Source organism: Lottia gigantea, assembly GCF_000327385.1.
Source record: "Lottia gigantea unplaced genomic scaffold LOTGIsca_212, whole genome shotgun sequence".
Classification (NCBI taxonomy): Eukaryota; Metazoa; Mollusca; class Gastropoda; family Lottiidae; genus Lottia; species Lottia gigantea.
The window spans coordinates 38,618-56,642 of record NW_008708477.1 but is presented as its reverse complement, the minus strand read 5'-3'; the positions used below and the strand labels follow the sequence as shown (position 1 = coordinate 56,642).

Here is an 18,025-nt window from a genome sequence, read left to right as displayed (position 1 = left end):
AGTGAAAATTTTTAGGCTGAAAAGTGCTTCAATCCCATCAGGCATCAGTTATTATATAACCAAGTCCACTATGGCATAAAAAGATCAGATACATATGGATGCAGATTTCTTTTTTTTTTTTTATTCGAGTTCTTGGACCTATACTGAGAACAATTTGGTCAAGTAATGGAAAGAATTTTTTAGTTCATTTTCAACATAAAAAGCTTAAAAATGAACTGACCTCATCATACAGTTTATTGGCTGTTTGGTAGTCACCTTTAGATTCAGCCATCATTGCTTCCTGGGTAATAGGTTTAGTATCTATTTTACCACTAAATATACCGTGTAACACGTCATAGTTCTCTACTGACTTATATAACCTAGAAAATAGTACTGGTAATATTAAAATAAAACTTGAATAATATTTCTAAGCAATTGATGTATTGAGCACTATTTTAACAGTTGTTGTTACTTTCGCCCATCTTTGAAATCCCACGACCTGTTCATTACATGTCACTTACCAATGGATGCATTTGATACATAATTGTTGGTGAAGTCAACTTTGATTGGATTGGAAATTGTAAAATTATTTTGACCGATGAAAAGTATTGTTTCAAAAGCAGAGTTCCGTTTTGTACGAAATCCAATAAATTAGACTTTCTCACCAATATCAATGTGTCTAATACCACGGTAGCTAAGTGACAGATAATGAGCAGGTCACGGAATGTCTTTGAAGAAGAAAAGGGCAAAAACACAAAAAAGCGAACTTCTGAGCCATAGAATTTCAATTTTTCATTATGTTACATTAGAATTTTATAAAATGAAATGAAATGAATGGAGTTTAACATCCTACTTTTCTGCACCATGTGGGCTAATGAAGACGGGCAACGCCATGCAGGGTGCAATGAAAGAAACCTTCAGGCTTCATTAACATTATATGAGATAAAGATGCAAAGAAAATATGGCAGCAAACAGCCACCAAGAAGGCATATAATTTTGATACAAGAAATAATCATGAACAAAGTAAACAATTTCTAATAGTTATACCTGGCCATTTCTATCCATAGATTAACATCAGTAGAAACAGTAGTACCCTCAGTTTTTCTACGTTTATTACCTCTCTGTTCAGTACTGTCGGTCTGTATCAATTGTTCTTCTAATACCACTATACCTGATGACGACAATAGTAAATTGTTGAAACATTGTGCTCAATAAAACCTGGTAGTGCACAAGCGGGCAACCCAAAAGTACAGTAAATACAAAAAGTATGTATGAAAAGTTCACAGCTTTTCAAATTATATTTGATTAATAATCATTACTAACATCAAAAATCCTGCAATTACAGAGTATAATGACGTGTAAAGGGAGAGGACATTAACAAATGTATTAAGTGCAGTAAGATAATTATGTAGATGTTTACCTAATGGCTGAAGACTGCTAACTATTGCACAGGTACTTAAATTAGATGGACTAATCTTTAGTCTTGACCTCAAAACATATACGATATCCTAGAAAAATAAATATAAAGAGACCACTATACATACATAAATATTAAAATTTGCAGAACAAATTATCAACAAGATCATAGGCCTTTCACAAGCCAAAGGGCCATAACTCAAAATTGCATTTTACATTTGTGACATTAAACTTTGAGTTAGGAAAAAGGTGATATTTACATCAAAGATATATATGTTTGTACAAATGATTCAGAAATCAATGCTAAATGTGCAACTTAGTCATGGTTTTTGGGTAACGTCTTTAACCACATTCTTCATTATGCAATGGATTGTGTAAAAATGTTAAGCAGAAGTCGGGTTGCAAAAGTAGGGTTGCAAATAATCAAAGTAGCCATGAGTTTCAAATGCAACTCAGTTGCACGAGAGTTACTCAAATTTTATGACCGCTATTCTAATTTGCAAACATACACAACTAGTGATCAGTGATCAATGAAAACCTCTCAATTTTCGAGAATAAGACCATAGAAAAATAAAATTGACCACTTGACCAAAGATCATTGATGTTTTATCATTAGAAAGCCAGTAAATCTATTCTTACCATAATACAACTAAGAAATGGAGGATAATATTGACTAGTTGTATTAAACATAGTTTCAACACTAGTATTAATCAACTCTATAGTCTCTTCCATTTCTCTTTCTGTTTTTACTTCATCCATTTTCTTATAAATAGCTTTAAATAAGGAGCTAAATAATAGCTTAGCTATAGTACTGTCTCTCTGAAATGGAAGAGGTATAAACTATACATCAAGTTTGATGTCAGCAAAATCAACCAAACTGATAAAATATGGAGCTAACATGAGCTACAGCTTGAGGTGGAGCTATGATATAATTTTATCTAAAGCTAACATTGTTGCCATAATAAAATAACATGAGCTTGGTGTAGAGCTATCATATAACTAACATAAGCTTAATCTTGAAATGGGATATTATATAATTCTATTAAGTTAAATATTGAACTTGAGCTATGATAGAACATACATGCGTTAAAGTTTAAATGGGCTATGATATAATTTACAAGCCCAAAAACGAATGATTGAATTTGAGCTCAAACTTGAAATTACAAAAGCTAAACCTTCAGTAGGGATATGATATAACTTACATGGGCTAAAGTCTGAAGTGGAGCTATGATATAACTTACATGAGCTGAAGTTTGAAGTGGAGATATGATATAACTTACATGAGCTAAAGTTTGAAGTGGAGCTATGATATACCTTACATGAGCCAAAGCTTGAAGTGGAGCTATGATATAACTTACATGAGCTAAAGTTTGAAGTGGAGCTATGATATAACTTACATGAGCTAAAGCTTGAAGTGGAGCTATGATATAATTTACATGAGCTAAATCTTGAAGTGGAGCTATGATATAACTTACATGAGCTAAAGCTTGAAGTGGAGCTATGATATAACTTACATGAGCCAAAGCTTGAAGTGGAGCTATGATATAACTTACATGAGCTAAAGTTTGAAGTGGAGCTATGATATAACTTACATGAGCTAAAGCTTGAAGTGGAGCTATGATATAAGAATGTTTAATCTGAATATCAGGTAGATCCCCAGTTCTGTATTTTCTGTACATGGTGACTTGATTTTCACGCCTAGACTTCTGTTCCATCAATCTTTCCTGAAATTATTAATCAATTCAATAGTCAATTTCAATTTTAAAAAACATAACTTTAATTAATATAGAGCAGACACATTTATGAAATCCTGATACGTTCCAAAACATAAACAGGTCTAAAAAAAAATATTTTAACTCCTACGTAAAGCACTAGTAAAAGGTCATAAATAGAGGCATCTGATTTAAGAATTTAATTTTAAATGAGCCCTCAACTTTGGTTGTGAATAATGAAAGTGGTTGCAGTTGCATTCGAAACTTATAGCTTGTAGTCTTATTTGGAACCATAAGCATCTGATGGTGACAAATACTGTATAATATGTTGTGAAGGCACCTTACAATAGTGAAAAAACAAAATGGTCTTGCTAGTATAGTTTCAAATATCTCAAAATAAAATATATAAATTTTTTTCTCAAAAGCATTGATGGATCAAAGTTAGGTATTATGAATATATTGCCTTAACTTACCTCCTCCCTTTTACGCAATCGAACATTTTTTTTCATGAAAAACAATCTATCATCTTTATCTTTTTGAAATCTTCGTCGTAATTTCCACACTGTATCAGATTTACTGCCTGAATCTACCAATAGAATGAAATGAAACCCAGTTAAACAATTACACATTCTATTTCATTTATTAAAGCTATCATGATTCAATTATGTTAAAAAAATTAAGACTTTTTCTTCCCCATTGGATTACTGATATTTACTTCTAGAAGTTTCCATAAACAAGTATGACAAGTGAAAATAGTAAATATTAGTAATTCTATGAGAGACAGTCTTCATTTTTTCCTAAATGATCAATTTTAGTATAATTAGAGCATGATAGCTTTAATTTATCCGCTTTCAACTGCAAAAAGTTGTGTTCATAGCAGATCATTAAATTTTTGCCAAAAGTAAATAAAACAAAACACAAGTGCTTAGTTTTGCTGGTCAAAAACTTTTTATCACTTAAGCATACCTTCTGATTTTGGCGCATGTCCAAGTTGTTTAACAATTGTTTGCCGTCGTAAACCAAATCCTGCTTTAGATTGGCGTTTATTAGTAGATTGACTACCAGAAGTACCAACAGAAAATAATAATGAGGATGGTGTTTCGCTACTACTCATACTACCATAGTCACCATAAGTATCTAAACTACTACCAGTTAACCAATTAAATGGAGCATTAGAACCTAAAAAAAATATTCCAGATGACATCTTGTCTTGCACAGCATTCTGTTGCTACAACAAGAAACTTCTCCATCCTATTTGTCTGCTTTTAACTGAGCTGATAATGATGGGATATGCCATGCAGTGTGCATTAAGGGAAATTTTTTAGCCTACTCTTATGGATATGACGTCATAAAATACTTAGTCTTAGTGGAATTGCAAGAACCACAGACATCTTACAAAAAACTTTTATGGAGCAAATTGATGCTATTGGTGTGCCTGATACACATAAAGTGCTTAAAAAACCTCTTTACACTTCCTTGAAAGAGAAGAGATCTTCAGCATTGTTCGGACCACATGAAACTGTCATTGTGCTAAGCGTTCCAGTTGGCCACAGTAGTTTTATGTATGTAATGTAATACATACCAGCATCCTGTGTAGCTGTAAATTGAACATCTTGTGTAGCTCTAACACCACCATCTAAACTATCCTCAACACCTTCCATACTCTCACTTACTGTACTTATTGTAGCAGCAAATAGTGGTGTCATGGCAGCATGGCGCTGTTTCCATGACGATTTCACAGAAAATTCCTGCAAACATTCAATAACATGTTATCCCGGACAAGACACAAGCTCCTGAGAATCCTGTCTGATCTTTGACCAAACCATGGTATGGATCAAACTCAGGAATGGTAACCATGATTGTATTAGATACAATGTTTTATCAAATTTTAACTGAAAAAGTAGGCCTACCTGAAATCTACACTCTGACAAAGGATGTTCGAATATTTCACGTTGATAGTCTGGGCTTTTAGTAGTCATTTCTAATAACAAATTAGTAGCATAGCTCAGATATTGTTGTTCTGTAGATGGTGAATACATAGCTTCAAGCATAGCTACCATTCTATCTAATGTACCAGTTGGCAGACGAGTATCACTACTCCAAAAATTCTGCACCAAAAGTCTGAATAAACATAAAAAACACAACAATTGTAGGCTATTCAAAATAGAATCCAGTGACTTGCAGATGGAAATTATAAATTTAAAGGAGGAAAATCAGATATAGACTTGAAAGTTGGATTTTTCTGAGTTTCCCTGGAACTTACTCTATGCATATGAGTGTATATTTTGTCATTTTGCTTACTCGGTCTATTTTATTTTTTTTGTTAAAATTTCAATGTAATAAATTCGCAAATCACAAATTACACATCAGTTATATAATGATGTACATTTGTACCAAATTTATCATTAGGCACCATGCTTAATGTTTCCAGGACACAATAACTGCAGGGGGTCCATCATTCATTGTTTAATTAATATTTTACCTGCACATCATATCTTCATCTCCTAAACCCTTCAATAAACATTCTTTAGTTTTTAACATTATTTCATGTCCTTCAGTACACTCATCTTCTCTAAAGATAAAAATAGAATGATAAGTTACCATGTTCCATCTCTCTCCTCGAGACTTCCCATAAAGACATTATCCTAACTCAAAATATCTATGAAAATGTCAAATTAGAGATTAATAAATATCATATTATTCCGGCAATGTTCCCTGTGACTTCTACTAATCTATGCTGCCATAACTATTAAATAAAATTGGTCTGTAGAGCCATTTGCGACTCAACAGAGTAAATATCCAGTTGCAGGGCAAATGAAATGAATGGGAGATTAAGATCCTGCTTTTCGGCACCTTATTAAATTAATGATGAAGAGAGATGCCATGTAGTGCATGTATTGTGTGATTCGTTTTATTGCCCAATCTGAACAACATTTTTGTTAAATGTTAGCCATTCCAAACTACATCTCTCATAGAGGACATCAAAGAAGATATCTGAAGATATCATCACAACCTAATCATTTATAGAATCCTAGGTTATCCAGTCCAGCTATCCAACTCCCTACAGGAAGCAGATGAAGGTACATGATAATAATCCATAAAACAAATTAAACCTTACCTATAGTTATCATAAATCCACATTAATAATTCAAACATAACTTTACGACATAAAGTACTAGGATGATGTGAGAAGGCTGTTATGGAATCCATTAATGAACTCATTTCTTTGCTTTTTAATTTCTCTCTTATTGATGTTATTATATTCAGTGCTACCAGTTGAGTCTTTTCATTTCTAAAACAATAACCAAATTCGATGGTGAGTGCCATAACAATAGAATCAAGATAGCTGTAATATGTGTTTGGTCCCTCATGGTACAGACACACCAACAATCTTTGTCCCCGTTTTGAATCTTGGGTAATATCTCATGTGCGCCCGCACTTCCATGACAAAATTATCGCAATGACGACAGGATTATATTTGTCACTGATAGTTTTGTCATCTGCAAGACAGAGCATCATCATCCAATCAGATTCATTTTCCTTCCAATTGCATGATCTGCATGAGATTATCGATAAAGTGGTCACATAAGGAGACAAAACATCTCTGGCCTGTCGGTGAAACTCTAGTCTGAAAAGTTTGTATTCAGAATGTTGTGGTCTGTAAGCTGCTGAAACATTAAGATAACTACGATATACTGTATCTAGTCAATAATCAAATTTTACCTTTGTGTTAAGAATGATAATAATCCTTTAGTTTTTAATTCCATGAAAACATTATCAATCTGACCTATACGACCATGTACCACTTCTAAACATAGTCGTCTACTTTCACCATTTAGATTGGGTAACATAAATAACAGTTTATTCAACAATCTGTAATAAAACAAAAATTATAGTCAATGCTAACACAACCCATACCAAATTGTGCACTCTTTTTTTTTTTCAGCAAGGACTTTTCTGCTAACTAGCCATGCCATACAGCGTAAAATGAAGGAAATTTTTCCAGTTATATATAGCACATGACTTTATGGTGCTACTTTTTTCCACAGCAGCACCCTTCAACTGATATCATTGATGACAGTATTGTTAAAGGGACAGGTAGGCCATTTTTTTCACCAATCATACTTTAGTCTCGGAAACGGGAATTTTTTAGCTAAGCCAATTAGTTATAGTGTTCAAAGCTCACCGTCGAAATTTGAGCCTTCAAATCCATATGTGTCCAGAAATATCCATGATTGAATGTTAAAATGACGAATCATCAATGTGAAAAGACATATATAGAAAAAGTGAGGAAAATCCCAATGAATGAAGTATTTTTAAAGAAATTATTCTATTTACATAACAACCGCCAAAAATAGCGCATTGCCCCTTTAAATTCACACTCTTGACCTATTAGGTCACAGCAACACAGCTTCAGCAACACAATTTCTAATCAATTGCCCAAAATGAGGATGCATGAATATATGTTCAAACAAATCCATGATTATAGAGGATCAAATATCTTAACCATAATATATCTTACCTATCAGCCGTAGGAGGATATTGTTGATGTATTTTATGTATACAATATATAAAGTTATCAGGTTTTGATAACTGTAAAGATGAGATATTGTTGATAATATAGGTATGGAATTCTCCTTCAGTCTCTTGCTCTTTAACTTCCAGATATTTCAATATCATTCCTACAACTTCCCCTGTAGCTGTATAGACAGGTTTTGATTTATCACACATTAAAAATGCTACTGTTGTGAAAAACCTAAAAATAAATAAGACTTTAATAATGATGTACATGTACAGTCTGGACCATAAGGTGGAAATTCACAGGTTACACTTACTTGTGACTATCTACAGGACAGTCTGGACCATGGGGTGGAAATTTACGGGTTATAACTTACTTGTGTCTATCTACAGGACAGTCTGGACCATAAGGTGGAAATTCACAGGTTACACTTACTTGTGTCTATCTACAGGACAGTCTGGACCATGGGGTGGAAATTTACAGGTTATAACTTACTTGTAACTATCTACAGGACAGTCTGTACCATAGGGTGGAAATTCACAGGTTACACTTACTTGTGTCTATCTACAGGACAGTCTGGACCATGGGGTGGAAATTTACGGGTTATAACTTACTTGTAACTATCTACAGGACAGTCTGGACCATAGGGTGGAAATTTACAGGTTATAACTTACTTGTGTCTATCTACAGGACAGTCTGTACCATAGGGTGGAAATTTACAGGTTATAACTTACTTGTAACTATCTACAGGACAGTCTGGACCATGGGGTGGAAATTTACGGGTTATAACTTACTTGTGTCTATCTAGAGGACAGTCTGGATCATAGGGTGGAAATTTACAGGTTATAACTTACTTGTGTCTATCTAGAGGACAGTCTGGACCATAGGGTGGAAATTTACAGGTTATAACTTACTTGTGTCTATCTACAGGACAGTCTGGACCATAGGGTGGAAATTTACAGGTTATAACTACACCTAGTAACTGTATACCAACAGATTTATTCTCTTCACTTTTTAACTGATTGTAAATAATTCTAGAAAAAAAATAAAATGGTCAATCAAAGTACCGGTATAGGCTGTAATAATAAAGATTTTGTACAAGAAAAAGCCGTAAAAAACATAGTCAAATGGTAAACATATCCAGAAGTTTTTCAAAAGATTGCTGACATATCAACAATTAACTTTACTATTAACTTACTTATATGGTATTTCAATTCGGTCATGCCAACATTCTAAAACTGTTTTCAACATTTCCAGATTATTTCTATAAATTTGTTTATTTTTATGATAAATATTAGCCATTAGAAATTGTACTAGTCTGGAGGACATGGCTCTTTCTTCTGCTGTATCCTAAAAAAGTAAATTTGATATTTTACAGTCTGTAGTCTGATATTTTACAGTCTGTAGTCTGATATTTTACAGTCTGTAGTCTGATATTTTACAGTCTGTAGTCTGATATTTTACAATCTGTAAATCTGATATTTTACAGTCTGTAAATCTGATATTTTACTGTCTGTAATCTGATATTTTACAATCTGTAAATCTGATATTTTACAGTCTGTAAATCTGATTTTTTACAATCTTTAAATCTGATATTTTACAATTAGTAAATCTGATATTTCACAATCTGTAAATCATATAAAAAAGCTGAAAGTCTGATATTTCCAAGCAGTAAATCTGATATTTCCAAGCTGTAAATCTGATATTTCCAAGCTGTAAATCTGATATTTCCAAGCTGTAAATCTGATATTTAACAGTCTGTAAATCTGGTATTTAACAGTCTGTAAATCTGATATTTTACAGTCTGTAAATCTGATATTTTACAGTCTGTAAATCTGATATTTTACAGTCTGCAAATCTGATATTTTACAGTCTGCAAATCTGATATTTTACAAAAAATAAATCTGATATTTTACAAAAAATAAATCTGATATTTCACAATCTGTAAATCATATAAAAAGGCTGAAAGTCTGATATTTCCAAGCAGTAAATCTGATATTTCCAAGCTGTAAATCTGATATTTCCAAGCTGTAAATCTGATATTTTACAACTAGTAAATCTGGTATTTAACAGTCTGTAAATCTGATATTTTACAGTCTGTAAATCTGATATTTTACAATCTGTAAATCAGATATGCGGGCTGTAAATCTGATATTTCAATTCCAAGCTGTAAATCTGATATTTCACAGGTTGTAAATCTGATATTTTTACAGCCAGTACATTATATATTTTATCAAATCTGACTTTTGAGCAGAACTGAACTGACATGTATATCCAGTTTCCTGCAATTTTCTATTCAAAGTATATTACCATCAAAAAATATCTAGCATGTTAGGCCTATGATATACCAGTACTTACTCACCTGGGGTATTGATGTGGTATGCCAGGACATCATCATTACTATCAAATCAACATTGAAATAATTAATACCATCAGATGATAATGGACCAGAAAATATCAGCTGACAAAGAGGTCTTAACCAAAACTTAGTGTAAGGCTGGAAAACCTGCAATAAACATTCATAGTAATATTGGATATCAGTTATAAATGCCTATAAGAAAAAACGTGATCTAAGCAGAAGTTTTAAACAGTACATAGTGGCTACAGTCTTAAAGGGACAGATGAGCCATTTTCAGGAGGTTGATTTTAGTCTTGAATATCTGAAGATAGTCTTCAGAAGTACCAGAAATGTACGAAACAGAGAATCTTAAAATCATTTTAACATTCAATTCTGGACATACATGGATTTGAAGGCTAAGATTTCGACTGGGAGCTGTGAACACTATTACTGATTAGCTCAGCTGAAAAATTCCAATTTCTGAGACTAAAGTATGATTGGTAAAAATATTGGCCTACTTGTCCCTTTAACTTCCATGGTACATTTCTTTTGAATTTTGTCAATTTTTTACTTTCGTTTACTACTTTTTTTTTTAGATTGGAATTGATGTAGAATGGGCAAATTCTCTTGGCTTATAATCTTACCTCTGAGGTGTTGAAAATGAGTCGAGCTATAAAGAGTTTGATGTTGAAACTTGTAGCTGGATTTGTCATCTTTTCAGAGAAATAAGACATCCATGTTGGCATTTCCTTTGGTATTGTTCCCTTTAAGGAATCATTATATATATTTACATAATTATTACCACCAAATCATCAGCCAAAACAAAATGAAACGATATGGAATTTTACATCTTACTTTTCTTCTCATAATGGGTTGATGAAGATGGGCAAGCTATTTCAGGACTGTGTGATCAACCAAGCACAAGCAGGCATTGTTGAATAAGTAGGGCTATCACTCATGCTCACCACACCCTTCATAATACTTAATGGTTAGGTCTAGATTCTTGATCAGGGACCTTATTCTTGAAAACTTAACTTAAGATGATTTTAGTGTTCCAGTCATCTGATTGGTCAATCAATAAAAATTAATTATAAATTACGTTTTGTTAATGAAACAAATTACTGTATTTCTTAAATCTAGATTATACTGAAGTTAAGTTTTGGAGAATAAGGCCCCTGATTTATTTTGTAAAAAGTGCCGGGCTAGCTAATCAGAGTTTTCTGCTAATGGCACCTCAAGAGTCCTAGGGAAGCCAAACCTACCTTAAGAACTGGTGTTATAACTGTATGAAGATGTTTTATTAAAGCTACCATGGTGGCCATACATTCATGTTGATTAAGCTCATCTAATTCTAATTCAATATAATCTACAGTAGTATTGAACTGATCTGGTTGTACATTACTACTTGATGTCCTATTTAAATCTAATCTTCCTGATAATCTTTCTCTCTCTACAGATCCTGTCATTATCTACAACATAAACTTAGCTATTAGAAACTAGACCTTAAAACATAATGAAATCTAGAATACACAGATAAAAATGTATGGAATCTACAATATTGTATATATACCACATTGTGAAATCTAGAGAATAGCCAATAGAACATCATGAAATCTAAAATGATGAAATATGCTACATTGTGAAATCTAAAATAAGGCCTTGACAACTTTATAGAATTAAGAACACAATAATATCTATGCACTATACAATTGTATACAACATTGTGAAATCTAGAATACACTGATAAAAAAATTATTAAATCAACAATATTGTCAATACAAAATAATGAATCTAGAATTCATTGGCAATAAAATTTCAGAAGCTTAGCAAAAGAAAATCATAAAATCTAGACTCCAACAAATATTAACAGATCAGAAAAGATGTCAGAGAAAAATACCTGGGCAGTTCCAGAATTAAAATCATATTGATTAAGATCATCACTAAGACTACTCTCTTCTATATTCTGAGTAGATATATTATAGGAAGAAAATAGAGATTCTTCTTCTTCTCCTTGTCTGGTCTCTTTAACTTCATTTCTTATTGATACAAATCTTTTCTTTCTTTCTAATGGTGACTACAAAATACAAATTTACAATATATACCTTTTGTGTTGTTTTTTTCTAATGGTGGCTACAAAATACAAATTCACAAAAGACTGATTTTTCATTCACTCAATTTACTAAATGGTGTTAATGGGCATGGTTAAGCTACAGGAACACAAGATACCACTTTGCATCTCAGTTTCATGGATCTCAAACTGAAATGTCATGTCCAAGGCCTTATTATCCTGAACTCATGAAATGTAAGGAGACCACGGTGTATTAGTGAAATATTGACCTAAAGGTCTATACTCACATCTAATTCAGCTTTAAATTCAAACATCTTCTCACAATCTAATATATTATCTAATAGAAACTGGCCCTTTAATAATATATAAGATGTGTGCGTTACACAATACATAGTGCTAAGTCAGATTTCCAAATACATTGTACTAAGTCAGATTTCCAAATACACTGTACTTAGTCAGATTTCCAAATAAATTGTACTAAGTCAGATTTCCAAATACACTGTACTTAGTCAGATTTCCAAATACATTGTACTAAGTCAGAATTCCAAATACACTGTACTAATTCAGATTTCCAAATACAATGTACTAATTCAGATTTCCAAATACATTGTACTAAGTCAGATTTCCAAATATCTTGAACTAAGTCAGAATTCCAAATACATTGTACTAAGTCAGATTTCCAAATACACTGTACTGTCAGATTGCCAAATACATTGTACTAAATCAGATTTTCAAATACATTGTACTTAAGTCAGAATTCTACATACGTTGTACTTAAGTCAGATTTCAAAATACGTTGTACTTAAGTCAGATTTCCAAATACGTTGTACTTAAGTCAGATTTCAAAATACGTTGTGCTTAATTCATATTTCAAAATACGTTGTGCTTAATTTATATTTCAAAATACGTTGTATTTAAGTCAGATTTCAAAACATGTTATACTAAGCCAGATTTCAAGAAAAAAAAAGAATGCCCCAAAGATGCTTCCTAAATATTGAAATGCGTACTTACCTTGCTTGGTTTTTCAGAGAATAGAAAACAATTATAAAACTTGGCTTCAGTCTGAGTACATGATATGATAGATATCATTAGATTGTAGGCTGTACAGTGATATTGTCTTCTTAGTTCAACCAACTCTGTTTCACCTCTTGTATCCTCACTCCTAGCTTCATGAGCACATCTGAAAGGATTTAAGAAACAATTGTAAAACATTGGAAAAGTAAAGAAAGTGAATAAAAGTAAATGAGAGGTTGCCTTGAAAACAGGAGACTGGGTGCCCACAAAAGCAAAGAAATTCTGGTTTGAAGCTCACATCATAATTTTGGGCACATATATTACAAAATATGAAAAGCCTTGTGTTCACTATGACTGCCTATGAAAGAGATTTTGCCTTCTATAACATATTGATGTCACAAAAGCGCCCAGTAGTTCGGATGCGAAAATAAATCGAGGCCCATGTACTACGAGGATGCCTTAACAGTGAGAAATATCCTTGGAAAAAATTGCCAATGCTCATTAGCCCAAAAGGTGCAGAAAAGTAGCCCATTTCATTTTGGACAGTTGGTTCGGATCCAAGATTACATGGACTGAGTAGAAAAAAAAATATTACTAACTTTGTTGCCTTTTGAGTCATTTCTTTACCAGTCTCAACTTTAGTTTGGCAGTATTTTTCATTTATAACAGAGTTTTTGCTGTTGACTTCATCTTTAGTTAGTCTTGAATATAATAACTCCATTAATTGAAAACAACCAATCTTAGTGGTCAGTTGGTTCTCAAGTTCAGCTTTGGATCCCTAAAATTAAACCAAAACTTGAAGAAGAACTGTCTGGACAAATATGACCCAAAAGAGTTAAATCTTTACCATTTGTTCCAGGGTCTTAAGAAACCCACAGAGAACAGAATTGGCATTAACAGCATTGTAATTTTAAAAAAAATAACCAGAAATAGTTATATCTTCAAATGAATAGTTAAAGATGGGTTTCCTTATTTTCTTGGTGTCAAATTAAGCAAACTATTTGATTAATTGGTGATTGTAATGAATTATCATGTATTCTTAATCATATCATTACGTTCTTATTGCATATAATTAACCAATCATAATTGTCCATGTATGTACGTCTGGACAAACTAAAAAAGACTTTTTGACCTTTCTTAATCAGTCACTCATTGGAATTCTGGTGGTAATTCTCTACAAATTGAGCTAATTATGAATTAATTATGGACATGTGAAACAAACTGGTATTTTTCCAAGTCATTAGAACACCTCTACTTTCTATTCATATAAGTATTACCATTTTCATTTTCATAAATAAAAATAAGGGAACCCATCTTTAACAGAATTGATTAGTTTTCAAATTAAGTCTTGATTTTGCCACAAAAAGTGGTCTAATAAAGCAGCACTAACCTTTACAAGTTTGGCTTCAATTTCACTCATAATAAAGGAAATATGAGTCAAAAAGAATTCTATTACAGCAGACTTGTGTACTAGACGTAACATAGGTAAACAAACTCTAGACAAGGCAGCAATTCTGATAGCAGACGGATAACTACCAGAGCTGGTAAATATCTTGTATGGTATATCTAAGGCCAATTTCTGTTTATCTTGAGGAAGTCTGAAATCACCAAAGTATATTCATAAAAGATAGGGGTCTGGCATTACAAATGAAGGAAGTTCCCACAAATATCAACAAATAACTAACCTTTTTGTATATCTGGCTATTACATCCTGTATTTCATCTTCATATACATGTTTACTTTCACGACAAAATATACTGATTAATAATTCTAATAGCATAGAACATCCAGACAGCTCTAAAGCTAGTAATATCTGAAGAAAAAAAAAAAAACATTAGTAAGAAATATTATCAAGTAACGGGAATAGAGACAGCAACACATAAACAGTGAGCTATAAAATTGAAAAACTAAGCACTCTGGTGTCTGAGTCGTCATGAATGCAGCTGCAAATACTACATGAGGATTTCAATGGAAGGTATAAATGCGGCATAGTTGGACATATATAATCATGTAGTCCTACATTTGAGGATGATTTTGACCATGAACAAAACTTAACGAAAACGTCCCTGCTATCCTGTTCATAAACCATATCCTACATAAACCTCCTCAAAATAAAGCCAGGCCATGTATTCTCTTAAACAATCTTAGCACTAGGATGTCCTAGAATCAATATTAGAGGATAAGAACCTAGGACATCCTAGAGCTAAAATCGTTTCGAGAATACATGGCCAGCTGATTTTGAATTTTCTTTATCTGAAGATGTGTATACATAGTTTTTCCTAACCTTATTAATAGCTGAAATATAATCTTGATATCGTGGACTCCCTTTAGTAAATTCATTACTTTTAATGGGAAAATTATCTGCTACAAATCTATCTAAACTGGATCTACAAATATACAATATGTGGGTTAGTCGTCAAATCAAAGTAATATTTTTAAATCATTTATATTCATGGATTTGTATTTAGAACCATATTCTTATATACAGATTCCTTTTTTCTTTTCCAGCCGGCCATTTTTGAGGAACTCAAGGTTTTAAGATGAGAATTGTAGCCAACATGAATTTTGCCAAACACAAATACATATAGATGGTAAATAACAATATTCTTTACTATGGTGCAGTATCTTAAGAAGACCATTTCAAAGGGATGCACCATTTTTTGACTGAATGTACCTTAATCTCTTAAACAGGATTTTTTCTTAGCTAAGCTAATCAGTAATAGTGTTCACAGCTCATCGTCGAAATTTGAGCCTTCAAATCCATGTGTGTCCATAATTATCTGCATTTGAAAGTTAAAAAGACGAGACACTGCCATATATAGCAAAGACATCTATAGAAATAGGAAAAGAAATTCCTACTTGGAGATATTTTTGAAGGAATTATGCGATTTTCTTATATTTCTAGTACTTCTGAAGATTATTTATATATATACAAGACTCAAATCTACCCCCTTAAATGGTGCACCTATCCCTTTAAAGATATGATTTGTATGCCATTTGTAGGTCCAAATGATGAGAATTAGTAAAGACCAAGCAAGATACTTACTTCAGCTTGGTAATGTAGGTTTCTTGAGCCATGGCAAAAAATGGTAATAAATCTAAAACTTTGTTCTGAAATATAATAATATACATAATCATTTCAACCTGCCCTTACACCATAAATGAAATGTAGTTTTACATCCTACTTTTCTGCACCATGTGGGCTAATGAAGACAGGAAACACCATGTAGGGTGCAATGAGGAAAATTTTGCCAGGACAGCGGCATTAGCCTGCTCTTTTTTGATTTCCAACTGTCAAGGGATCTTAAACATGCACAGCCTGTAGCACATGTGGCCTCAGTTTAATGCCCTATCTATACGACTAGATGCTTTTTCCATGCCAGCCCCTCTCACCTGCATCACTGACAGTGGAAAACCAGTTTGAAAAATCCCAAAGTATTATCTCAACCTATGCTGGGATTGAACCCTGGACCTTCAGGTTAACAAGCAAGTGTCTTACTCACTGAGCCACTGCGCCAGATGCATATTTCTCCTTTATAAGGATTACATATACCTATGAAAACAAAGTCGTACCAGTATATTTACCTTGAAAGCTAAGTTTGTTTTGTTATCTACCAACATAGTTTGATACATTTCAAATATGGTGGAGAATGATGGATGAGATGTATGGGATGTCACCTGAAACACAGAAAAATACGTTGATATGACTGGACATCTTCAGCATGTTCAAATTTTTGCTTACCACAGCCTCAAAAATTGTCACAACATGTATAATAGGGCTGACTTTTGAGGAATAATTGCTCTGAGAACCAAAAGCCAAAATGTAAAATCTCCTTTGGTAAAAGAGCCTGAATTTTAATCCTTGTGCTCTTGACTAAAATCTAGGGCAGTGGTTCCCAACCTGTTTCAGCCTTCACACCCCTGGATCAATCACCTGGACCTTCAACACCCCAAAATTTTTTTACATCCACATTTGCAGCATGTGATGATGTGATGTGCTCTCTAAATTCAAAATAAATTCTTCTCCTACACCAGTTGGCCACACCACTGACACCCTAGTCCCACACCCCAGGTTGGGAACCAGGGAACTAGGGCATCATGGCAACCACCACAGTACAATTTTTACGGTATACATACCCTGCTGTCTATAAGTAAAACTTTAGTAAGTAGAGAAATGGCTAAATTCTGTAATTCTGGAGGTGCATTATTAGTCCACCATGTTGAAAATTTTTTCCACTCTGATAAGATAGTTGAAGCTACATTTGGACCTTCCCTAAAGTAAATTTTCAGAAAAAAATAAAAAGTTATTCACAGCTTCAATTCAAATCAGTGCATTTTCCATGTCTTAAGCATGTGCATGTATACAAAGCTATCTTCATAACCATAGGTCTGTAGATTACCTAGTTCTATCCAGGAAAAAGCAAGGCAACACAATACAGTGTGCAATTGGGTTAATTCAGCAGTGGCATGAGCCTTTGCTCTTTTTTATCCTATCTGGATCTTAAACATGCACAAACAAAACGATGCAGAGTCTCTGCATTTTGTCCCACTGGAACACTGTTGGCTTCTTTAAGCTTCATCACTGACAAAGGGAAACTTTTATGACAATGTACAAAGATACACCTGGCTTGCTGTAAGAAGTTGGTGAACAATTGGCAAGAAGAATATTCAAATGAAATGAAATGAAAGGAGTTTTGAAGAATATTCAAAAGAGCATGGTAACTTACTTCTTTCTAAGAGTTCTGTCTCTAGCAATATAATCCACAGTAGCACCTAGTATACTGTTGACTTTTCGACCATGAGTCTTAGCTTGGTTAGTAAGTATTGGTATAATAGTACGACCGTTCTCAGCTATATATTGACAGATAACTGATTTAAACATCAGAAAAAACGCTTCACCATGTTGTAAGTTAACACTAGGTGTTTTACCTTGTATCATATCATCATTCAATAACGCTGTGATTAACACATTATCCTGA

General features: G+C 33.0%; 1 protein-coding gene across 1 annotated transcript in view; it reads right to left on the bottom strand.

Annotated features, from left to right (window-relative positions):
• LOTGIDRAFT_143667 (hypothetical protein) overlaps positions 1–18,025 on the bottom strand; it is a gene marked incomplete at both ends in the record, with an annotated part of 56,819 nt that overhangs the window by 16,322 nt on the left and 22,472 nt on the right. The window contains 29 exons of the mRNA XM_009054310.1: positions 221–359; positions 1,027–1,150; positions 1,400–1,487; positions 2,035–2,214; positions 2,988–3,119; positions 3,581–3,683; positions 4,064–4,286; positions 4,690–4,855; positions 5,018–5,228; positions 5,590–5,679; positions 6,226–6,399; positions 6,831–6,980; positions 7,630–7,863; positions 8,541–8,660; positions 8,825–8,976; positions 9,989–10,132; positions 10,609–10,728; positions 11,227–11,377; positions 11,833–12,038; positions 12,320–12,385; positions 13,044–13,212; positions 13,646–13,824; positions 14,437–14,633; positions 14,721–14,859; positions 15,331–15,433; positions 16,093–16,157; positions 16,632–16,724; positions 17,184–17,319; positions 17,774–18,021. Coding sequence (XP_009052558.1) covers positions 221–359; positions 1,027–1,150; positions 1,400–1,487; positions 2,035–2,214; positions 2,988–3,119; positions 3,581–3,683; positions 4,064–4,286; positions 4,690–4,855; positions 5,018–5,228; positions 5,590–5,679; positions 6,226–6,399; positions 6,831–6,980; positions 7,630–7,863; positions 8,541–8,660; positions 8,825–8,976; positions 9,989–10,132; positions 10,609–10,728; positions 11,227–11,377; positions 11,833–12,038; positions 12,320–12,385; positions 13,044–13,212; positions 13,646–13,824; positions 14,437–14,633; positions 14,721–14,859; positions 15,331–15,433; positions 16,093–16,157; positions 16,632–16,724; positions 17,184–17,319; positions 17,774–18,021 — 4,302 coding nt within the window. The remainder of the gene's footprint in view (positions 1–220; positions 360–1,026; positions 1,151–1,399; positions 1,488–2,034; positions 2,215–2,987; positions 3,120–3,580; positions 3,684–4,063; positions 4,287–4,689; positions 4,856–5,017; positions 5,229–5,589; positions 5,680–6,225; positions 6,400–6,830; positions 6,981–7,629; positions 7,864–8,540; positions 8,661–8,824; positions 8,977–9,988; positions 10,133–10,608; positions 10,729–11,226; positions 11,378–11,832; positions 12,039–12,319; positions 12,386–13,043; positions 13,213–13,645; positions 13,825–14,436; positions 14,634–14,720; positions 14,860–15,330; positions 15,434–16,092; positions 16,158–16,631; positions 16,725–17,183; positions 17,320–17,773; positions 18,022–18,025) is intronic.